Raw genomic sequence first — 24,476 nt, 5'->3', positions numbered from 1 at the left:
AACAGTTCATTTCCCTGGAGAAAATGACTTCTATGGACAATAGACTCAGGGGGGGCCAACTGTGGCTCTCCCAGATGTCCATGGACTTCAATTCCCATGAGCCCCTGCTGGCAGGGGCTCATGGGAATTGTAGTCCATTGAACATCAGGAGAGCCACAGTCTGTGACCACCCCTGCATGGTAGTATATCCCACTGAAGTCCCTTCCACCCCCAAATCCTGCCCTTCCCAGGCTCTGTCCCCAAATTCCATGAACATCCCAGCCCAAAGGCTGGTATCCTTAACTGGCCTTTAATGTAGTTCTACTAAATTGTAATGGCAGATTATTATAATTTTTTGTTGCACTGCATAATCCCCACTTTTTAAAAACACCCTCCAGTGACACAGTAGGACAAAGGTGCAGAGAAAACATTCGCTGGTGGAGGGAAATGTGTACAAAACTTCTAAGTGGATGCAGTGCAGCAGTGCAAATGCCCCTGTGTTCACAGCAGCGGTGACAGAAAAACAAAATCCTTGCCATGTGGGTGCAGCCACTGAAACAGATCATCCACTCCAATCCCCTGCCTGCAGCACTGACCCAGATCTCCTTCTAAAACAGAATTAGAAGTTTCCTTACAAGGTCATCTGGCTTCCTTGGGAAATCAAGTCCGCTGAAACTCAGCCGGTATAACTTGTCTTGGAAACCTCAGCTCCAGAATATTCCACAGCACTTCGATGTAGCACACTATGCCAGGGGTGGCCAAACTAAAAGACCGTTTCTGCACAAGAAATTTACCCCTGCCCAGCCTCTTGTTGTTTGCAGATTTTAATACTGCTTCCACATGACATTGGCAGCAACTCGTAGCTCTCCAGTGGGGGACACGAGTTTTCATTCTGTCTGCTGCACAATGAGGAAAAGCGGTAGAATATGTAGCCCCCTTTCTTGTTGTGGTGCACAACGAGGTGCAAACAGTGGCAAGCCTGTCTGGGAGGAGAAACATGCAACAGTCTATGCAGCATTTTGTCTGCCCTCACACCCGCCCTCTCTTCTCTATTTCCAGATCGAAATTTTAAAAAATGGTACAGTCCACACTGCTACAGGACTGCAAAGAAACGTGCCCTCAGTTTAAATAAAATGTTATCTTCAGCGTGCACCGTAATATTGGGATCGGGCAGCAAACCACATTCCTGTTTGTGTTTTCTGGCGGTGGGGTATGAACAGGGAAAGGGGGGAGCATGTGAGGAAACAGTTCTCTCCCTATTAGCTTAGCATCCATGCTCTTTATTGTAAATCTTTATTGTGAACACACAATTATTGCGGTCCAATTACCGTGGCCAGCCTATCAGAAATCTACCCGATCTTAAAGGAGACCAGTATTATAAAAAGAATCCTGAAAAGAGATCTAAGGAAATGTTTTATTGATGTGGCATGATCCCATAGCAACGCAGAAATGTAATTTTTTTTAAAAAAACATTGTTTTACTGTTGTAGCATGTCCCTGTAGCAATGAGGAAGTGTTTGTTTTTTAAATTAATTTTGGGACTTGGAGGAGACAGACGTTTGAGTCCCCAAAACAACTGCTATGAAGAGATTGGTGGCTTGCGTAAATTGACAACCGGAGGAGCATGGGGTGGGGGGAGGGTGAACCTGCAGGTTGTCCATATTTCCTGCTTCTCTGCCATCTTGTCAAGAAGGGAAAAGCTGCGATGCGTGCAAACATACAATTTACTATCACACGTTTGCAACCTGGAGGCAGCGTGTGTTGTCCGCCTCTGTGAGGAAATTGTCAGGCTTTCCGGATGTTCATGGACTACACTTATCATGCTGGCAGGGGCTCATGGGAACTGTAGTCCATGGCCATCTGGTGAGCCACAGTTTGACCATCCCTGCTCTATGCCAACGTTTTACTATCCTTTGTGTTATTTATCTATTTAAGGCACTTTGACCCCTCAGTTCTCTACCAGCAGACTCAAGGCATCGTATACCATCTTGAACCCAAGAAGGTGCCATACTGAATCAGACCCTATTGTCTATTCATACTGGCAGGAGCTACCCAGGGTTCTTCCCATCTCCTGCTGCTAACTGGAGATGCCTGGGACTGAACCTGCATGTCAAACAGATGCCACAACCCAGCTCCGAACATCATGTATCTTAATGTAGTGTTTTTGTTTTTTTAAGGTCATTAAAACAAGCAAGGCACAGACAGACCACAAGCTAACAAAAACCCTAATTCAAATAGGCAAACTGAGGTCTATACCTGGAAGGTCGTCCAGACAGGTACAGTAGGTATGGATAAGATCAAGCTGTGGTATTAAAACTGTTCATGAATTATCTGGGAGCAGACGTGAATCATGAAGCAGCCAGGTCTACCAAATGACACAGCATTTTTTACTTAATTAAATAATTTAAAGACTGCTAGCCCACCTTTCCTTGTGGTTCAGGGCAGTTTACCGTAAGAGTGAAAGGCACCTTCACTTAAACCAAAATAAAATAGCAAACTTCCAAATCTCTCGCCCTTAAAAGATGTTCGTCATTTAAATCCCCTCAAAAACCCTGACAAAAACAGCCTGGCAGTGTCTCATGAAGGTCACCAAAGACGGGATCTGAGGTCCCACCTGGCCACTTATTATCAGGTCCCACCTGGCCACTGGCCAGTAGGGAAACTCCTGGAGATTTGAGGCTAGAGGCTGGAGCGAGGGCTCAGGGACCTCAGGAGGCCAAAATCTCCCAGCTGGCTGCATGTGGAGGGGAATCAAACCCAGTTCTCCATATTAGAGGCTGCTGCTCTTAATCACCACACCACTCTGGCAACTGTCATAGCGGGGAGATCTCCAGACCCCACTTGGAGGTTGGCAACCCTGAGTGAAATGTATCATCCCCCCCACAGCCCATCCTTGGTGGCTTCTGCCGGGTGGTGCAAAAACACACTTCCCCTGTGGCAACAGAAGCAAGTAGTGCAGGAATGGGTGTGAAGTGTGCCTGCCAGTCTCAGAGCCAACCATTCATAGAATCATAGAATCATAGAGTTGGAAGGGGCCATTCAGGCCATCTAGTCCAGCCCTCTGCTCAATGCAGGATCAGACTAAAGCATAGAATCATAGAATCATAGAGTTGGGAGGGGCCATTCAGGCCATCTAGTCCAACCCCCTGCTCAACGCAGGATCAGCCCAAAGCATCCTAAAGCATCCAAGAAAAGTGTGTATCCAGCCTTTGCTTGAAGACTGCCAGTGAGAGGGAGCTCACCACCTCCTTAGGCAGCCTATTCAACTGCTGAACTACTCTGACTGTGAAAAATCTCTTCCTGATATCAAGCCTATATCGTACTTGTAGTTTAAACCCATTACTGCGTGTCCTCTCCTCTGCAGCCAATGGAAATTCCTTACTTCCTCTACTCTCCATTCTTCCATTTTTCTCTCTGTCTTGCTGGGACATCCCTCCCATAGACCTGATCTTCCTTTCCCCACATTTCACATTTCTCACAGTGATGGTCATACATGGCTTAGCAGGGAAAGGGGTGAGGGAGGGATGTCTGTGTGGAAATGCTGTGTGGTAACAAGCCCCATAACTATTTTGGAAGCAACCCTTTCCCCTGCCATCCTCCTCATAGTGTCAAGAGAAGGAGGGTTCACAGAAATTCCCTCACAGGAGCGCCACAGATTCCCGTATAAAATGAATTAAAATGGGGCCTTTCCCTCAGCAGGTCGAAGGAGAAAGTCCCAGGCATACTATAACGCAGGGGTAGTCAACCTGTGGTCCTCCAGATGTCCGTGGACTACAATTCCCATGAGGCCCTGCCAGCATTTGCTGGCATAGGCTCATGGGAATTGTAGTCCATGAACATCTCGAGGATCACAGGTTGACTACCCCTGCTATAACGGACATGACTTGAACCCTCTTTAAGATGTGGTGTTCCTGCTTTCCATGAGGGGAAAATTTTGTCACAAGGAAGCAGCCCAGGGGTTGAAGTACAGCATTTTGCACTACTGGCTTATATTTATTTATTTTAGATGTTTTAACACACCCGCTCCTTCAGAAATACCTTTAAAGGCAGCCCTATGTGGAGTACACTGCAGTAGTCAATCCCAAGCCGACAGCCTCTTCTCTCCAGAATTATCCCAAGGTGAAAACAGCAATTGTGGAAGAGATGGAGGCCTCTCTAAATATAGGGCTGCTGCTTATACAGATCCCCTGTTGAACTCCATGTTTCTAGCAAGCAGGGGTTTGCAACAATGACCTCTTCGGTCTAACCTTCAACATGGGTTACAGCACAAATCACCATTCAGAGGGAGAACGATTCACAACATGACTAAGAGGAATAAGCCAATATGATAGGAATAAGCCAAATATTCACACAGTACATCATAGCAGGGATCTCCCCAGTTATTTCCAGTCATTAGAGTATCCTTACCTGACTCACCGGCCCCCAAAATCGCTGGAACAGCTTTGGAAGCCTCCGTCTCTGAAGGAAAAAGAGAAAAACCCTCTTTGAAAGATCAGCTAGTTTGAGAAGCACACATCGAGGGGCAAAATTAATTCATGCCGGCTGCCTCCTTAGTTTCCATCACCCTTCTGGCTGGAGAAAGAATAATCATCAACCAAACTGTGAGTTAACCGGACACGGGGAGTGGGAAAATAAAAAATAAAAACACCGTCGGTCCACACAGAATGATGCTCATCTGCTGGCAAACTTTGAACTGGCCAAATCTCTAAGGTCTACGTCCCGATGGCCATGCTGTGCAGGCACAGAGGATCCCTCTCACCTCTTTATCTGGACGGTCCTTCCCTGATCCCATCTTCTTTCTTCACCAGAGTTTATCCCCCTGGACAGCCATTCACGGCTCCGGAGACAGCACCTGGACGGAGCATTCCACTCTGGTGCCCACCTGAGCCGACATGGCCAAGTCTCCTCCCGTCAACACAAGCCTCCTTCTCGCCATCCTCCCTGCCTCCCACTAGTTGCTAGGCAACAGAAGCAGGCATCGCTCTGCAAACGCAATTCGGCGTTGCCTCTCCATCCTTCCTCTTTTTTTAGCTTATCTTTTCAAAAGGATATTTTCTTCTCCGTCTCTGTGTAAAAGGCCAAAGGCGTGAGCCCGTTGGAACGTCACGTCCCTCTGAATTTAGCCCCGTGGTAACAAAAGCAGCCTGCAGGGATCCGTGTCGTGCCAAAGTAGCAAGCTAGGGATGTGGTTGTTTTACCCCATCGGTCCTTTGGACTTGGTTTAAAGAGGCAGGCCTGAAGAAAAGCAGAGTCTATGATTCCCTACCACGCAAAGAAGGCACAGTAACATTGCGTCATGGTTGTAGATCTCTCCTCAGTGGCCCTTAGTTGGTGGACTTGGGATACATGATGCCACACAACTGAAAGAAGTGGGCCAATGTGTGTCCATGCAAAAAGAAAGTGTAGTGCCAGAACAGACAGAGCAAGGTAAGTAGACATTGCTGGAACTTGACATTAGAGTTATCATTCATTCATTCATTCATTCATTCATTCATTCATTCATTCATTCATTCATTCATTCATTCATTCATTCATTCATTCATATATTTTCAGATTTTTAGACAGCCACTCCCGGGACAACTAGCTCGTGGCGATTTACATAAATCTAAAAATCCCATAAAACAATAAAACATTCAAATAAAACCCCAAGATGGCAGTAAAAACACAACCGAAGAACCCAGTAGAACAATCCCACCCTTGAACCTCATCATCAGCAGTTGCCAATCCTCCAGAGTGCAGACACAAGGTATGTTCTGGAGGCTCTTGTAGAGTTTCACAGGGAGGGAGTAGTTCTTCCTAGCCTGGCCTCAACCAAACGCCTGGCAGAAGAGCTCTGTCTTACAGGCCCTGTGGAACATAGGGAGCTCCGTCAGGGCCCTTAGCCCTTTTTGGAGCTCATTCCACCAGGTTGGGGCCAAGACCAAAAAGGGCCTGGCCCTGGCCCAAGCCTGGCGCACCTCCCGGGGTCTGGGGACAACCAGCAGATTCCTACCCGCACCTGGGGGGGGGGTGTCTCTAGCTATTGCAATCCATTTCGGGACAACCAAGACCAGTTCCCCTGGAGAAAATGGCAGCTTTGGAGGGTGGACTCTATGGTATTGTACACCACTGAGTTCCCTCCCTGCCCCAAATCTTGCCCTCCTCAGGCTCCACCCCCCAAATTTCCAGATATTTCTCAGCCCAGAGCTAGCAACCCTAGATCTTATGGTACACCAAATGCCAATGCTAGGAGGCAATATCAGGGAAAGGCCTTGTCTTCCATACCCTGATGTTGGACCTCCAGGGGAATTGGTTGGCCACTGTGTGAGACAGGATGCTGGTCTTGATAGATCACTAGTCTGATCCTGCAGTGCTCTTCTTCTATGCTTTGGATCTCATTCTCTCTTTCTTCCTTTGGGCTGCTGTGTGCCTTAGTGAACCTTCTACCTTGTAGGAATGCCTCTACCTGCATATCTGCACATTAAGCAAATATTATGAAAATGCCAAAACACCCAGTGATTAGGAGTAGCGAGACCCAGGGCCTTTTCGCACGGGGATCTTTGTTGCAAATTGTTTGCGGAATGAAAAATCGCCATTTAAAATAGTGGAATTCGTCGTTATGCATACCTGCCTTTGTAGTGGAATCAGTTGCGTTTTTTAGCGTTTCCCACAGGCTTCCGGTCTCGGCAGAAATCGCTAGAAAGGAAGCGCTATTGCCAAGCTCGTCCCGCCCCTGGCCGTCAAGCAGCCAATGGGCAGCCGTTAGCATGCTCCCAAACAGCCCCTTTCCCTTTAAGAAAGGTTTTTTTAAAAAAAAAAACAGACCCATAGCTCGTTGCTACGGAGAGACCCATCCAGCTGCCTAATGTGAGCTGTCGTTTGATTGTATGATCGTTGGCACGCTGCCTCGAGTGATAAAAAAAAAATCCCCCCCCCCTCTCACGGGCCCGATTTTCGGCTGAATTTATGTGTAAAAAATAAAGGGACTTTATTTCAGCAAACGGGCTTTTATGTGGTTTGTGCTTAGTGACTAAAGGTGAAGGACTGAAGCCAGGGAAGCCTCTAAACAGAAAGAGGCTCGCTGGTGCGTTTATCCCCGCTCGCTCGGAGAAAAAAAAATGGCGATCGCTTCGCCGGAAGTTTGGAGGAGAGAGCCAGGGGGAGGGACTTTGAAGAACCAGCAACAATGGTAACGCACAGGTCTTTAGCGCTATTGTTGCAGATTGGTTGCAGGAGTGTATCGCTATCCGGAGGGTGAATCCACTTTTCTGGATTCCCCTGAAAGCGCTACAACGAAGCGCTTTTTGCGGGTTGGTTTCAGGATTGTTGCAGATTGTCTACGACGTCGTGGGTTATGGCAAATTAGTAGCGTTTCCAATTAGCAACCATTGTGCTATTTTGAAGCCGTGCGAAATGGCCCCCAGATTTGAAACTCCTATGCCATGGGAACTTGGTGGGTGACATTTGGCTAGTCACACCTTCTCAGTCTAACCTATCTCCATAGGATGTTCAGGTCTTCCTGGTCACCAGAGGATGGGGGAGGGTTGCTAGCTCCAGGGTGAGAAACTCCTGAAGATTTGGGGATGGAGCCTGGGGAGGACCAAGACCTCATTGGGGTACAATACCTAGAGTCCCCCCTCCAAAGCATCCATTTTCTCTGATGTTTGGTATCCCCAAGTCCCACCTGGAGGCTGTCTTTAGCCTTTAAGCTGATCCCTCACTGAGCAGGGCATTGGACTAGATGGCCTGTTTGGCCCCTTCCAACTCTATGATTCTATACCTCACTGAGTTGTGAAAATAAAATGGAGGAGAGGTGAATAATGTAATCTGCTTTGGGTCACCATAGGGAACAAGGGTATAAATGAAACATAAATAAATAGAAGCATGTAGACAGTGTTGACCGGTTAAACATTATATGACTGGACTTTCAGAAGGTTTTTGACATGGTACCTCACCAAAGACTCCTGAGTAAACTTAGCAGTCACAGGATAAAAGGACGGGTTCTCTTATGGATTCAAAACTGGTTAAATGACAGATTCATGACCTTACATGTGATCTTTTTACATGATCTTATATTCCCTGTCATTTAAGAAGATCACAGTTTGACGAAGGGTGCTTGCACTCGAAAGCTCATGCCTTGAATAAATCTTTGTTGGTCTTAAAGGTTCTACTGGACTCTGATTTTATGGTTAAATGACAGGAAACAAAGAGGAGGAATAAATGGACAGTTAGCAATGGAGGTTAGCAAGCAATGGGATCACACAAGGATCATTACTGGGGCCGGGGGTGAGGTGGGCTGGGGTGGGAAACAGACAAGTTAAATGGCTCACAGCCATTTTGGCCATTTGTCCCACGGTTAGGCTGAAATGGCTGCCAGCCATTTAAACTTAACACTGGAACAGGTCTGCCTGTCAGCTGTTTAAATGAGCCATTAAACATGTGTGTTTCACTCCCCGCACCTCCAAGTGGATGGAAGGCAACCCCCCTTTTCTCTCAGCTTGCAATCCCTCCAGTTAGGGGAAAGTCTGGCTCGGTTTGATTCAAGGTTCAGTTTGGGGCTGCCTCAAACCCCAAAGCGTTTTATAAAAGATCGTACTCTTCCCATTGTAGATCCAGCTTGGTATAGGGGTTCGGGTTGGTGGCCTCTATATGGCCATATCATTTAATATATATTTTTAATTGTAAAAAATGCATTAAAAATTAATTAACTCCAGTTTGAGAAACCTTTCCAGGGCTGTTAAGAAACCCTGGTTGAGAAGGCCTGTTCTAGGTTTAATATGCAAGCTAAAGATAACTCACCTTCCCTTAGTTTAGCCTAAACTACAGCTAATAGTGGAAAACCTGACAAGAATCTTGGAAGCCTAAATTTAGGAATCTGGAGTTGGAGCCCATTGTGCAGCAAGGCTGTCTCAGGTGGAGGAAACTGATGACCCATGGATCGAAAGACAACAGTTGTGCATTTTCTTGTGGCTTATAAAATGCAAAACAAGCTAAAATAAAGGTAAAGGTATCCCCTTTGCAAGCACTGGGTCATGTCTGACCCTTGGGGTGACGCCCTCTAGCGTTTTCATGGCAGACTCAATACGGGGTGGTTTGCCAGTGCCTTCCCCAGTCATTACCGTTTACCCCCCAGCAGCAAGCTGGGTACTCATTTTACCGACCTCGGAAGGATGGAAGGCTGAGTCAGCCTTGCGTCGGCTGCAGGGATTGAACTCCCAGCCTCATGGGCAGAGCGTTCAGACTGCATGTCTGCTGCCTTACCACTCTGTGCCACAAGAGGCTCATGCAAAACAAGGTACTGTTGCTTAAAAAACGGGCTGGTTTGATTCTGAACAGTGTGAGAGAAATTGCTGGCTCTGACTTCATCAGCTCTGGATTAACCAGCATAAGCAACATAAATACACATTTAGGGCATTGAGGGGAGAAGGCCTCCCTGGAGGGTTTTCTGCTTGTATCATATAATGCTATTTAGTGTTCAATAATCATAATTTAAACATTTATCTTTAATATAGCTGTGGGCTCTGACCTGGGGGATGGGCTGGAAGAATACTGAGTTTTTAACCTCAGATTTCACCTTGAGCCTCAGCATCTTGCCAGATGAGCCATGGAATGGGACAGGGGTGCCACTGTGGGCTTGTGCGTTGAGCCTCTGTTGGCCTTAATCCGGCTCTGGGCTTCAGTTCCATTTCCTGAATAAAGCCTTCTGAATAACGCTGACCGAGCTTTATTTATAGAACACGGAGGCTCCCTGCTTCCAGGTCTATCTGCGTGATTGCTCTTCTGTAAGGAGTTAATCCAGTGCTGAGTGGCCAGACCCATGTTACAACTAAGGCGTTTCTTTTTTTCCCCCCCAAAAAAATCACCTCATCTGGCCGTATGTTCCAGACCCAGCGGTGAATGTGAAGGAGAGTGGCGCTTGCTGAGCTCAGCAGGTCCTGGCGTTGAACACAGCACCGTAAAGGCCCGATTATGCCCAGTGGTGCAATGGGATAAGAGCAAAGCTGCACTGAACAGACAGGGCTGTCCTACGGCCTCCTCCGTGCGCAGTGGTCCCCAACCCTGGTCTGGGGACTGGTACCAGTCTGTGGATCAGTCGGTACCGGGCCATGGCTCCTCCTCATCCTCCTCCCCAGCTGATGCCTCGGGGGCTGTCCTGCCACTCTGCTGCCGGCTCACCTTTGGTGTTCTCCAGTGGCCGCCATAGCTGGGGCTCCCCCTCAGTGTGGCACTGCGCAGCTGCTGCTGGCAGCGCCCCCCAGCGGGCAGCGGGAAGTCAGGGGAGCTGGCGGGAAAGCAAGTGGAGCAGGGACTCAGGCGACGGCGACATCCCTTGGCAAAAGAATACCCCCCCCCAGGCCTCAGTAAAATTGTCAAGCGTTGACCGGTCCCCGGTGATAAAAAGGTTGGGGACCACTGTCCGTGTGTATTCCCAGAATGGAACACTGAAGGAATTGGTGTATTTTGATGGCAGCCCATGCAGGGAGGGAGGGAGGGGCTTGGTTCAAACCTAAAGGCCAACTATTTCTTGTTTTAAACCACGGTTCGTTTGTGATCCGGATTAAGCTTGTGGATAATCACAGGAGATTCTAGTTTGTCGATTGCCTGGCGTGGATATATGGTTAAATAAGACGACAGCATTAGCCATAATGGCAAAATTGACTAATACAGTAAATAGAAGGCCAAAGGAAGAATTTGTTCTTAGATTGCCTGGTCTAAACTAGGAAAATCCAGTTGAAAATTCTAGCTATATAGGGCAAATTCTAGCATACTTTGCAACAATGCGCAGATGGCCCTTCAGTTCGCTCATGCTACGAACAAGTGGCATTTCATCCAACTGTTGTCCTTTCATGCTTATTGGTTACTCAGTCAGTCTGATTTAATAGGGTGGTTCTCTTTAAGCGACCAATCACTACTCACCCAGAAAATGAAAATTATCCTCTTTCCAAAAATACCTCTTGCATAATTAGCAGACCTTTTGGAAGGATGTTGTGGAGCAGAGGGACAGAAATGGCAAGAGGGTGAAAACAAAAGGCCAGCCTTCCCCCCCCCCCCAAATAAAAACATACCTCTTAATGTATTGACAAAATGAAGAAGTCCATTGTGTGTTAGCCAGCAGATGTCATCTAGGGTCCAGTTCTCAGCAAATTCCATCCTTCCGCACAAGGCCACGGACCAGCTTGTGAACAGATAACCGCTTTACCAGATGGCTGGGAAAAGGAAGGCCCACCTTCCCAAAATAAAAAGGCCAAATTAGAACGTTATAGTGACATTATATTTACCGGCCACATCAACATTAGGATATAGAAGAAAGGCACTTGAAAACTTTCCTGCTTCTGTTTTCAGTTTACCTTATCCCCACCTTTTGCTTATAGTGGTGTTATCACCCTTAAAGTGGGGCCTGGAATTCTCCTAAAATTACAATTGATCTCCAGGCTGCAGAAATCAGTTCCCCTGCAGGAAATGGCAGCTTCGAAGGACAGTATCTATGGCAGGGATTCCCAAAGCAGCAGCTTTGATAGGGATTCGCAGGAGATCTGAGGTGGCAGGTATGTGGGAGGGCTCAGGCTTTCCTCCTCAGCTCCTACTCTTATTTCCAGCCTACATGAGGCAGAGTTGACAAAATAGTAGTAAAGGTGGGGGGAGGGAGCAAAAAGAGGGCTAAGGGTACAGGTAGTGATGTCATTTCTGGGGGTGTGGCAGGAGGCATGGCCAGTTGACATCACTTCCAGAGCTCCACAAAGTCTGAAAAATAGCTCTATACGGAGGAGTAGTCAAACGGCGGCCCTCCAGATGTCCTTGGACTACAATTCCCATGAGCCCCTGCCAGGGGCTCATGGGAAATGTAGTCCATGGACATCTGGAGGGTCGCAGTTTGACTACCCTTGCTCTATAGCATCATATCTCCACTGAACTCCCTCCCCACAAAGCTTCAGGAATTTCCCAAACCGCAGTTGTCAACCCTAGAGACCTGGGGCCATTCCGCACTCGTCCAAAATAGCACAATGGTTACAAATTGAAATCGCTACAGTTTTGCCATTATGCACAACGTCGTTGACAATCTGCAACACTCCTGAAACCGATCCACAAAAAGCGCTTCGTTGTAGCGCTTTCAGGGAAATCCCAAAAAGTGGATTCACCCTCCGGAAAGCACTACACTCTTGCAACCAATCAGCAACACTAGTGAAAAAGTTCTGTGCGTTACCATTGTTGCGGTTCCTGCAAAGTCCCACCCCGTGGCTCTCTCCTCTGATCTTCTGGCGAAGCGATCGCCATTTTTTTTTCTCCGAGCGAGCAGAGATAAACGCACCGGCGAGCCTTCGTTTACCCAGCGAGGCTTCCCCGGCTGCAAAGCTGTTTTAAGTCACTAAGCATGAAACAACACACAGCCCCGTTTGCTGGTTTATTTTCCCTTTATTTTTTACTGTATTTTCGGCTGAAAATCGTGCCCGTGCCGGGGGGGGGGGGATTATTTTTTTTCCCTCGGGGGGAGCGTGGCAACGATGAAATGGCAGCTCAAACACCACCTGCTACCTAGATGGGTCTCTCCGTTGCAACGAATCAACGCAGATTCGTTGCAACGTGTGTGTGTTTTTTTTAAACTTCCTTAAAGGGAAAGGGGCTTTTTGGGATCATGATAACGGCCGCCCATTGGCTGCTTGACGGCCAGGGGTGGGACGAGCTCGGCAATATCGCTTCCTGGCTAGCGATTTTTGCAGAGACCGGAAACCTGTGGGAAACGATAGAAACACAACTGGATTCCACTACAAAGCCAGGTATGCATAACGACAAATTCCACTATTTAAAATGGCGTTTTTTCGTCCCGCAACCAATTTGCCACATAGATCCTGGTGCGGAATGGCCCCTGGTCTACCTGTGGGGAAGAATGAGAGGGCAACCACGTTGCTGAATACTGGGATGGTTTTTCAAACTTTTGACCATGAAAGAGCCCCTGAAATACTTTTCAGGCTTCAAAGAGCCCCTGGAACCAGACAGGAAGTGATGTCAGCTGGCCCCACCTCCCTGCCATGTCTGAGGAGGACTGAGGGGAGGGGTGATGAAAGGAGGCAGTTTGAGGCAGGAGCAGGCATCCAGGCTCCGCCCCCTTTCCCAGCCGTGGTAACCACACGAGACCACATCCCTCGGTCCATGGAAGTGGCTGGCAATGCCGGGAATAGCTTGTGGCCAAGTCCATTAAGGCAGGATATAGGGGAAAGGCCAGGGAGACCATGTGGAGCTCTGGTTGGGAAATCCTCCTCTATAGTCTAGGCCAGGGGTAGTCAAACTGTGGCCCTCCAGATGTCCATGGACTACAATTCCCATGAGCGCCTGCCAGCATTTGCTGGAGGGCCGCAGTTTGACTACCCCTGGCCTAGGCCAACTGTGCCACGTGAATAGGCCAGCACTGGGTTAAGAAATCCGTGCATATTTGGGGGGCAGAGCCTGGGGAGTAGGGATGCAGGCCTCCAAGGATCTGGGCACCTTATACCACACTGGCTCTCACCTAGGGATGCCAGTCCCCAAATGGAACCTGGAGATCCCCTGGAATTATAGCTCATCTCCAGACTAAACGCATCAGTCCACCTGGCCAAAATGGCTGCTTCAGAGAAAGGATCCATAGCATTCTACTCCACTGAGGCCCCGCCTTGCCCTAAATCCCACCCACTCCCGGCTCCACCCCCAAAGTCTCCAGGTATTTCCCAACCCAGAGCTGGCAACCCTGCTCTCCCACCACACTCATCTCGCGAGTGATGCGTATCCCCGAAATGGCAGAAGTCAACCCTGGCTAAAATTGCAGTAGGGCTCCTTTTCCTGCACCGATTTAACAAGCAAGGCTGTTTCTCATCCCGGGTGCTCAGACGTCCTCTTTCACGGCCTGCCTGTACGACGCAAACATTTTAAGATCCACACGCCAGCCATCTGCCGCCTGTCCCATCCCGATTAAAATCCCGCAGACATAAAAGGCATCAGCTGATCGCTGGCAAAAGGCTTCAGACACTGCCTGGAAGGTTCTGTCTTCATTAGGGTGAGCTGGCAGTCTTGACCACCGGGCCAGAAACTAAATCCCTCGAATATCAGAAAAGCCCAATCACAGCTCACGATAAAGCCAAGTGACTTGGGTCGCAAGCAGGGAGGCATGCCTCTCCTTTTTACTTTTAATCACGGCAGACAGAAGACAAAATGTGTAGAACTATCATTATTATTAATTCAGTTTTTATGCCGCCCTTCTCCGAAGGTTTAAAAGGTAAAGGTAAAGGTTTCCCCTGTGCAAGCACCAAGTCATGTCTGACCCTTGGGGTGACGCCCTCCAGCGTTTTCATGGCAGACTCAATACGGGATGGTTTGCCAGTGCCTTCCCCAGTCATTACCGTTTACTCCCCAGCAAGTAAGCTGGGTACTCATTTTACCGACCTCGGAAGGATGGAAGGCTGAGTCAACCTTGAGCCGGCTGCTGGGATCGAACTCCCAGCCTCATGGGCAGAGCTTCAGACTGCATGTCTGCTGCCTTACCACCCTGCGCCACAAGAGGCTCTTCTCTCCAAAGGTTTAGGGCGGCTTAAAACCGTAAAATACATCAATGTTTATAAAATGATTAAAACAGTAACAATCTTAAAACCCATCGCTGCATGCTTCCAGGAGCGGCAGAGGGGGATTACATCTTGTTAATGATGTTCTGCTTGGGTGGGCTCTTGGGGAGGGAGGCAGCCCGCCTCAACCGTAAGCCGGGTGGAACAATCCTGTCTTACAAGCCCAGCGGAACAGCTTGAGATCCCACAGGGCTCTGATGTCGTTCAGCAGAGCGTTCCACCAGGCTGGGGCCAGAGCTGAGAGACCCCTGACCCTGGTTGAGACAAGTTTTATTTCTTTAGGGCCAAGGACCCTAAGCAGATTCTGAGTGACACCCTCGGGGGAACACAAAGGGGAGACCATGACTCATTTAAGAAGCATTTTCAAAATATGAAGTCGATCCTGCCTCTGGTGGTTTCGAGAAAGGTAGTCCTAATAGAACCATTTAGGGTGGAATATAAATCCTGCGAGTCCCTTGGATTGCAAGGCGAACAAACCGGTCAGTCCTAGAGGAGATCAGCCCTGACTGCTCTTTAGAAGGCCAGATCCTGAAGATGAAACTCAAATACTTTGGCCACCTCATGAGAAGGAAGGACTCCCTGGAGAAGAGCCTAATGCTGGGAGCGATCGAGGGCAAAAGAAGAAGAGAACAACAGAGAATGAGGTGGCTGGATGGAGTCACTGAAGCAGTAGGTGCAAATTTAAATGGACTCCGGGGAATGGTAGAGGACAGGAAGGCCTGGAGGATCATTGTCCATGGGGTTGCAATGGGTCGGACACGACTTCGCACCTAACAACAACAACAACATAAATCCTGAAATAAATCAATTTATATGGGGGACTTTAGTATTGTACCCCACTGAATCCCCTGTCCTCCCTAGGCTCCATTGCCAAATCTCCAGAAGTTTCCCAACCTGGATATGGCAACTCTCCCCCTCCCCCATCCCCTGCTGGTGGCCAGGAGGGAACCTGGAAACCCTATAAGAGGATGAGGTGGTAACGAGACAGCAGAGTGTCATGACAGAAAGTGGGCTATATATTTGTGCACAGAGCCAGCTTGGTATAGTGGTTAAAAGCAGTGGCCTCTAATCTGGAGAGCTGGGTTTGATTCCTCACTCTTCCACATCCAGCCAGCTGGGTAACCTTGGGCTAGTCACAGTCCTGATAGAACTGTTCTCATAGAGCAACCCTGTCAGAGCTCTCCCAGCCCCACCTATGTCACTGAGTGTCTGTTGTGGGGAGAGAAAGGGAAAGGGAAGCTGCTTTAAGACTCCTTCAGGTAGTGAAAAGCAGGGTATAATAACCAACTCTTCTTCATCTTATATTTGTACACAGATCATGAACAGCTCGTTGTTTCCACACAAACACATAAACCTGCCTTTGAAAAAACCTAGCATTTCCTGGGCAGGATGCTATTGGCAGAAGCACTTCCTTCTGTCTGAAGGAAAACAGAGCAATTGCAGGACTTCTGTGAGGCACTAGTCAAAATAATCCCCTTTTCATTTGCCGATGACCACAAGGGACAAGACCCTGGCAACCATTCGTGTAACAGAAGAGAACTGCCCGCCTTTGAGACAGAGGGGAGGATATCATTGGAAACTGGGAAATTACACTCGTTTATAAAGGTTGCTAAAGATACAGTGCTATTCCTACCCAGCGTTACTTGTGCTTGCTTTTTTCAAAACAGAAGAGTTTTTCACTCTGCCTTTTAAAGGTAAAGGTAAAGGTATCCCCTGTGCAAGCACCGAGTCCTGTCTGACCCTTGGGGTGACACCCTCTAGCGTTTTCATGGCAGACTTAATACGGGGTGGTTTGCCAGTGCCTTCCCCAGTCATTACCGTTTACCCCCCAGCAAGCTGGGTACTCATTTTACCGACCCCGGAAGGATGGAAGGCTGAGTCAACCTTGAGCCGGCTGCTGGGATTGAACTCTCAACCTCATGGACATCGCTTCAGACAGCATTTCTGCTGCTTACCACTCTGCGCCACAAGAGGCTCTCTCTGCCTTTTAGAAAGGGGTAAAAGACCCATGGAGGTGTCTCCAAATACCTTTTAAAAGGTACTGCATTATTTTTATGCACTCCTGCCCCACCTGTGCTCCTTTTTTGTTTTTAAAAAAATTTAAACCTAATAGGGGGAATAAGAACCTCTTGTAACGCACAGGGGATACCTTTACCTTTACTTTTTAATAGGGGGGGGGACATGAGAACACACCATCGCCCCAATGTCACTTCTGGGTCGGGTGGGCAGTGGCGACGGTTTTACCGCCCTTTTTTCAGGGTTGGTTCCCTCCTTCAGCAAGATGATTGACAGCAAGGGGGTCCCTCCTGGCAGCTGGGGGCCTAGCCTCCCCCAGGGGGAGGGGTCTAACAACCCTAGCTGTGGCTCAGTGGCAGATTTGCCAAAGGTCCCAACTCCCAAGCTCATTCTACAGTCTCTCCCCTGAAAAAGATCAGGTGATGTAAAAGACCTCGACTTGATTCCACAGAAAGCATACCACACTGCCTTAAAGAGACTGCACAGGGCTGCTTCATCTGAGCATCAGCACCTCCACGCTGGCGGCTAACCAGCAACGAGTGAAGCCAAATCTGCACCACAGTGCGATTCATTGGAATTCGTGCTTGCTACGCTGAAATATACCATTGCCAAATTGGACTATGCAGCAGCACAAGCTTGGTTCTCAGACAAGATTCAGGCGAGCCAGAACTGGTTTCTTGTCTTGTTTTGTTTTGTTTTAAAGAAACAGCTGACATTGCTGTATGCATCCAGAGATGGTCACAAGTTTGCACAAGACACAGGGAGGCCAATTGCAACAATCATCCATTTTTTTTCTCACTCCAACATGCATTTTGCAGGTAGAAGTCCCAAGCAGGGATACCAGTCCTCCGGTAGGACCTCAGGATTCCTCGGTTTTACTGTTCATCTCCAGGCAACATTCATTTCCCTTGGAGAAAATGGCTCCTTTGGAGGGTGGACTCCATAGCATTGACCCCACTGAAGCCCCTCCTCGCCCCAAATCCCACCCACTCCTGGCTCCACCCCCAAAGTCACTAGGTATTTCTCAACCCAGAGATGGCAACCCTAGTCCCAAAATATACATCTCGGTCCTGGTAAACCGAGAGTGAAAACGGCACTCTGCACATGCTTAGCAAGGCTTTCTATACAGGATGAGGTTTGTTTTGGTTTTGACTGGATATCCATGGAATTATCAGTCTGTCTGGCTCCTAAAGCTGAAGAAGCCCCACCAGAAAAGAAAGGTAGCGACCCTAGTCCTCAGTGATGCTACATATGAAGGACATAAGCAGCCGCAAGTGTTTAGGATTAGTTCAGAGTCAGCCAAACATCAGGAAAATGGATGAAAGGGAAGTAAGGAAGCTTGCAGGAAGCTTATCAGCTGAGGCATAGTAGAAGTGCTCCCTGTTCCAAAAGGAATCTCAGCCATAGAAGCTAGCATAGTAGAAGTGCTCCCTATTTAGTAGAAGTGCTCCCTGTTCCAAAAGAAACTTCAGCCATAGAAGCTAGCATAGTAGAAGTGCTCCCTGTTCCAAAAGGAATCTCAGCCATAGAAGCTAGCATAGTAGAAGTGCTCCCTATGTAGTAGAAGTGCTCCCTGTTCCAAAAGAAACTTCAGCCATAGAAGCTAGCATAGTAGAAGTGCTCCCTGTTCCAAAAGGAACCTCAGCCATAGAAGCTAGCATAGTAGAAGTGCTCCCTATTTAGTAGAAGTGCTCCCTGTTCCAAAAGAAACTTCAGCCATATAAGCTAGCATAGTAGAAGGGCTCCCTGTTCTAAAGGAAACCTCAGCCATATAAGCTACTCCACCCTCCAAAGCTGCCTCTTCCTCCAGGGGAACTGAGGAAGTCTGGGGTCTGGAGATAAGCTGTAATTTTTGGGGATCCCCAGGCCTCACCTGGAGGCTGGCATCCTGAGCTCCATCATATGGGGTTGTGCATCAATTGCTAAAGCTACTAGCACTCTATCTGGCCCGAGAACACCTACTCATAGTGATCCATGCAACGGTCACCTCTAGACTGGATTACTGTATCTTGCTCTATGCTGGCCTGCCTTTGACCCTAATCCGGAAGTTACAACAGGTCCTAAATGTTGCCGCACCAGTCCTGATTAGGACACCATGGAGGTCCCATATAAGACTGGTACTATAGCAGCCCCATTGGCTCCCAGTCGAGTTTCGGGTTCGGTTCAAGGTTTTGGTTTTAACCTTTAAGGTCATACGTGGTCTGGGCCTTGTTTATCCAAGGGACCACCTGTCCAAATATGTCCCTTGGAGAGTGCTTCAGTCAGCTACGGCAAACTGGTTGGTAATCCCCAGTCCCAAGGAAGTTGTCTGGCCCTGGCCCTGGCCCTGGCCCTGGCCCTGGCCCTGGCCCTGGCCCTGGCCCTGGCCCTGGCCCTGGCCCTGGCCCTGGCCCTGGCCCTGGCCCTGGCCCTGGCCCTGGCCCTGGCCCTAGCTTGGTGGAATGAGCTTTCAGAGGACATCAGGACCCTTCTGGTTGAGGCCCGTATAGCTAGAACAGAACATCAAGGGACTCCCCAGTTCTCTGCTTTGCTTGTAGCTCACTCCTCCCACCCACTTCTTAATCAGAAGGGGACATTTTTAAGACAACTGACTGCTAGTAATTTAGAGCTGGTCTTAAAGTTTTTTAAAGTTATAATTGGATTGTATTGACGGTTTTATTGGTGTGTACTATTATCGATGCAAGCCACCCTGGGACGACAGGCTCGATGCTGTTTCTCAATGTAAATGATAAATAAATATAGCATGCCTAAGGACGCTGCTTTCTATTCAAAACAGACGTTTTTAACGAACGGCACAGAGTTATAGCAACGGATGTTTTCTTCTTCTGCCAGACATGAGTCGCCCTCATGTAATAGGCTAAGAACCCCCTAGCCAAACCTTCAAAACCTTTTTGGTCCTGGCCCCAACCTGGTGGAACAAGCTCCCGGAAGAGCTGAGGGCCCTGCCGGAATTACCAGCTTTCTGCAGGGCCTTCAAGACGGAGCTCTTCCGCCAGGCATACGGTTGAGGCCATGGCAGAGCCCGGGTTCCATCTTGGATCCCTTAGATCAGTGGTCCCCAACCTTTTTTCGGCTGGGGACCGGCAGGGCAACTGCCCCGCCCGCGCAGCATGCATGCGCGGCCAAAACCGCGCATGCGCGACACTTTTGCGTCCGCGCGGCCAAAATCGCGCATGCGTGACACTTTTGCACATGCGCGCATGTGCGAAAGTCCCGCGCATGCACGATTTCGGTCGCACAGCACGCATGTGCACATGCGCAGCCGGGCTGCGCATGCGCGATGCCCGGTGCGGCCCTGATTCCCTCTCCCCCCCTCCCGCAGTAAGAAGCTTCCCGGGCCGCGGACCGCAGGTTGGGGACCACTGCCTTCGATCCATCGGCCAGCTCCTTCTCTCGTGAGACCAACATTGTGACCTCTGACAGACCAGGCGGGGGTTATAGGACTGGAACTCCATCATTGTTGTTATAGTGTAATATATAATGGGAACCTATGGGGCTTTTATTGTGATTTTAATGTTTTATTGTGAACCGCCGTGAGACCTTTTGGCGAATGGCGGTATACAAGTTTAAATAAATAAATAAATAAAACACAGGGTGGGCCAAACCAGGCATCATGCTCAGGCTTCAAAACAGACTTGTTTCCATTGACATTCGAGATCATAAGCTGAATCGCGGTTCCCCTTCTCCCCCTTCCCCTTGAGAATTGTTGCATTGAAATGTGTCAAATAACTTCTTGAAAAACCTAGAAGGAAATGTTCACAGTTACAAGGCCTACAAGTTTCTCCATTTTGCTGCGAGTCACTCCACTGGGAGGAGGAGCAGCCGGCTGTAATTTGGGCAAACACTGAGTCACTGATGGGCTTTTGATCCGGTTTCCACTTGGCAAGCTCTTGGTTTGGCTGCTGGTGGGGAAGAGAGGCCCAGCCGACCCTTCTAGCTCCGCCAGCCAGCCGAAAGCCTCTGCCAGGTGCGAGCAAATCCAAAAAAACACAAGTCAATGCCAATGTCAGCCCCAAGAACGAGTCGGTTTAGCCAGGCATGGGTAGAGTCAACGAATGGAGGTTAGCAGAGTGGAACAGTCAGCTTATTTTTGCAAGGGAGTCGGATGAGATTTTTCTGGGCTGTTACCAACTTGCTCCGGGTAGTTGGAAAATTATGCATGTGCAAAGTTAATTAGGCAAAGGGGGGGAATTAGATTTGGTATAACTGGTATTATCACTTGTAATTATGCTGTTATTGCGGGCCGACATCTTTAACGCTGAAAGTTGCCGTCTGGGGAGTGTGTTGTCCAATTTGATGGAATTTATCGTACGGCATGTGGGTAATATAGTCAGGAGATCCTAAGATGGTCTGGCTGACAGCAAGAGGAGTTTGGAGGTGGTCTGCCATTGCCCGACCCTGCTTCACAACCCGGATATACTTTGGAGGTTGCCCTCCCAAGTTCTAGCCAGGGCCAACCCTGCCTAGCTTCCGGGAGAAGTCGAATTTGGTGGAATTGATTTCCTTTGAATAAGGAATGCATTAGAAGACTTTGGTAGATTCGAGCAGCCGGACTGGGCTCCCCGTGAAGTTTTGGCAAGCAAGAATACTGTTTTAACTCAGAGAGACTGTGGCCCATTGTTCTACTTATCCATGAGCTATGAAAATCTTCGTTGTACAGGTCTGCACGTTTTTGAGCGACAGAAATCACTTGGAATTAATTCCCCTCCCAAACTGTGACCCTCATTTAGCCCTGCAGAACCCCCACTTACACTGCCAACACTGTTGACCCCAAAATTACTGCTACCAGCCTAGGGTACCGCACGTGGCATCGGTTAACCCTCTGGCCTCCTGTGGTCTTCCTTCCAAAGCCTTTCTCCAGTTGCAAAACCTTCCCACGAAAGGACGACAAACATGGCAGCCCCCCCTATGTGAACCAGAAAACAATTGAACAAATGGCAAAAAGGCAAAGAGCCAAAGGCTTACCTGTCTGCTGTTAACTCTGCTCTCCTCCACGCTCTAAGAGGCGACTAAGGGGTTTGTTCCACCTCCCTCCCTCCTTCCACCAGCGACAAGCTCTTCGTCCGGTGATGCCTCTCTCAAAAGTATGCAGCTGTTGTCTGGGCTTGCTTAAGGTTTGTATGGGGAAAGGGCTGGAATCCGACAGCTCTTGCATTTTCAAAGAGCTTCAAAAGACTCCTCCAAGCCTCCTACGAGGCCCGTAAATAATGGGAGCCTCCCCATGCATATTCATTGTCAGGAGTCATATAATTAACTGGGGGAAATTAAAACCATTGAAATGCAGCTGGAAGGAGAGAGACAAGGGTGTCGATTGTGTCAGTTCCTGGGAGATAAAAAATGCCATCGGGTGGGTTCAGGCATGTCTTCTAAAACACAGTGGGTTAGGGTTGGGTGCAACCGGCTTTTTGGCCGGACCACCAAAGAGGCGGGTGGTCTTACCAGCTTCCCTTCCTCACTATAGCTCTGTCCTTGCTGATCCCATAATTGCTAGCATGGCAACAGCAGCTCCCATTGACTTTGGGGCTACTGTAAAACACGGTAAGATCCAGCACACCAGCCTTATTATATTACACCATGAACAGAAAACAAAATGGGAGGGGGGGGGGTCCATGAGACTTTCAGGGGTAATCCCAATCTCTCTTCCCCCTCTACTCATTCACTGGGCCACCTACTTGCTGACCTGCTTGCTGCACTGCTACTTCTGGTGGCTTCATTGGTTTGGCAGAGAATGACAGCAGCTCCAGTTCCCCTCCTCTTCCTTTTCCCATCCCCAACCCACCTGCGGTTCTACATGAGCAACTGGCTCATAGGCAGAAAGCTCAGTACTGGTAACTCCACAGTCGATAGAATGGAACTCCGTTGTCCGTGTTTGTACAGGCAACTCTTCCTCATATTTTGTAAAATCCCATTTTTTTAAAAAAGATTTGTGATTTTTTTTTGGTCCTCCAAGGTCATAGAAAGATCTCCCTTTTCTGTACATGGCCTTAATCTGTGACTTTAACCATCCGCCTCTAGGGCTGTGTTCAGAATTAGATATAGGCTTGTCCCGCAGCTGCACTGTGGACATTACCAAGGCTCTTCTGTGGGTCTTCCCACCATGCGGAAGAGGTTGATGACTCAGGGTAGGACGTACTCTGTGGCCGTTCCTCTACTAAGGAGTCCCCTTGCCCATTAGGCTCACTTGTGTATTCGTTTAGAGAATTTCTGTGAGGCCTTTTCAAGTCAGTTTACAAAATGAAACATGGTAGATTGATAAAACAGCATAAAATCGCTAATGATAAGCTTGAGAGCCCAATAGTTAAAAACTAAGCCAGAGCTTTAAAAATAGCAGAAAATATTTAACAGTATAAAATTATTCTCATAAATCAGCAAGGTATAGTAAAGTATTGGGTGAGGTCGGGGTGGACATACTGTGGCTCTGTAGATGTTCATAGACTACAGTTCCCATGAGTCGTTAACCATTGGGCATGCCAGCAGGGGCTTATGGGAATTGAAGTCCATGAACATCTAGAGCCACCGTTTGGCCACCTCTGGACTAGGATTTAGGAAACAAAGGTTCAAATCTCCACTCTGCCATGGAAACTTGCTGGGTGACCTTGGGCCAGACATACTCTCTCACCTTAACTTCTTCACAGGATTGTTGTGAGGATAAAATAGAAGACAGGAGAATGATGTAAGCTAATTTAGGTCCCTGTTTGAGAGAAAGATGGGATGTAAATATAGCAAATAAACAGTTGTCAAGCTAGAAGTGGGCAGTAAAAAGTTTTAAAAGATCCTCTCAATAAAAGAGGGGAAAGAATGTTTTGGCCTGGTAGGTATAAGAGTACAGCTGGCACCCAGTAGGCCTTGTAGGTACATAGGCCTTTCACAGACGAGGTGCCCACTCCTGGGGGAGAAAACCCAGCTTCTGGTTTCCCCCTGCCTCACTTCTGCAGGCAGGGCCAGTGAGAAGGGTCTTTAGTGGCAGGCTAGACTGTACAGGAGAAATGGTTCCTCAAGAACTCAGGCCAAAGCTGTTCAGGGCCTTGAAGGTAAAAACCAGCACAAAACCAGCGTAGAAACATCCTGTGTCGGTATCTCATCATCCAGTTGTTGCTAGGTGAGAAAGGAGCTTCTAACACTGCTAGTTAGTGTCCATTACTCTAGCGCAAGGGTAGTCAACCTGTGGTCCTCCAGATGTTCGTGGACTACAATTCCCATGAGCCCCTGCCAGCGGGGCTAATGGGAACTGTAGTCCATGGACATCTGGAGGACCACAGGTTGACTACCCCTGCTCTAGCAGATTCTGAATGTTACACATAGGCTATTTCTGCGCATACATTTTTTCTAGAAACGTGATCCTTCAGAACTGGGAAAATTCATCAGAGTGCCCATCGAACGAAGGTGTTATTTTCCTTCATGCATGTGTAGTCCGTGGATATGGCTGCAAGGTCACCGCTCTTATTACACTTGGAGAAATATCAAGATGGGGAGCTGTGTTTGTCTGTAATACTAGAAATAGCAAGCGTCCTTAAAAGACTAACAACATTTGTGACAGGTTAGGCACTTCTGTGAGACACTGAATTGGGCCGTGACTCACAAAAGCACTTACCCTGCCACAAATTTTGTTAGCCTACTGTTGCTCTTTTCTAATGCCATTACACCTGGTTACTCTCCCCTGGGCCAGCTAGCTTTTCTTCAGGATCAAGTTTCAGGATCACACACACACATACACACGCACACAACATATAAGTTTTGAGAAATGCGTTTTCAGCTTGGTCGGGAAACTTCCAGCAGATAATTTGAGACTCTGTTACAACACCTAACAAAGTCACAACACCTAGCAAAGAACTAATCTGTCAGCATGAGCGAGAGATTTTTTTTCCTGAGTATGAAATCATTTGTTTTGTTAATTTAGGAGGAGTCTCATGCTGCACTG

The 24,476-nt window shown here is 48.3% G+C and overlaps 1 protein-coding gene across 3 annotated transcripts in view; it reads right to left on the bottom strand.

The window, feature by feature from the left end:
- Window positions 1–21,631, bottom strand: part of AMOTL1 (angiomotin like 1) — an 86,470-nt gene extending 64,839 nt beyond the window's left edge. For 2 of the 3 annotated variants that reach the window (XR_013231707.1, XM_077341473.1), the window contains exons 1-3: window positions 21,524–21,631; window positions 11,024–11,184; window positions 4,386–4,436 (exon numbers count right to left, since the gene is read on the bottom strand). Coding sequence is in view for 1 of the 3 variants with exons in the window: in XM_077341473.1 (XP_077197588.1) it covers window positions 4,386–4,436; window positions 11,024–11,108 (136 nt within the window). In the remaining 2 variants the exon portion in view is untranslated. Of the gene's footprint in view, window positions 1–4,385; window positions 4,437–4,737; window positions 4,935–11,023; window positions 11,185–21,523 lie in introns of those variants that run through there. The other variant, XM_077341476.1, reaches the window with a different exon arrangement.
- Window positions 21,632–24,476: the final 2,845 nt, after the last annotated feature.

This window comes from Paroedura picta, chromosome 6, assembly GCF_049243985.1.
Source record: "Paroedura picta isolate Pp20150507F chromosome 6, Ppicta_v3.0, whole genome shotgun sequence".
In the NCBI taxonomy this organism is placed as follows: Eukaryota; Metazoa; Chordata; class Lepidosauria; order Squamata; family Gekkonidae; genus Paroedura; species Paroedura picta.
This window is presented reverse-complemented; position numbering and strand designations above follow the sequence as displayed.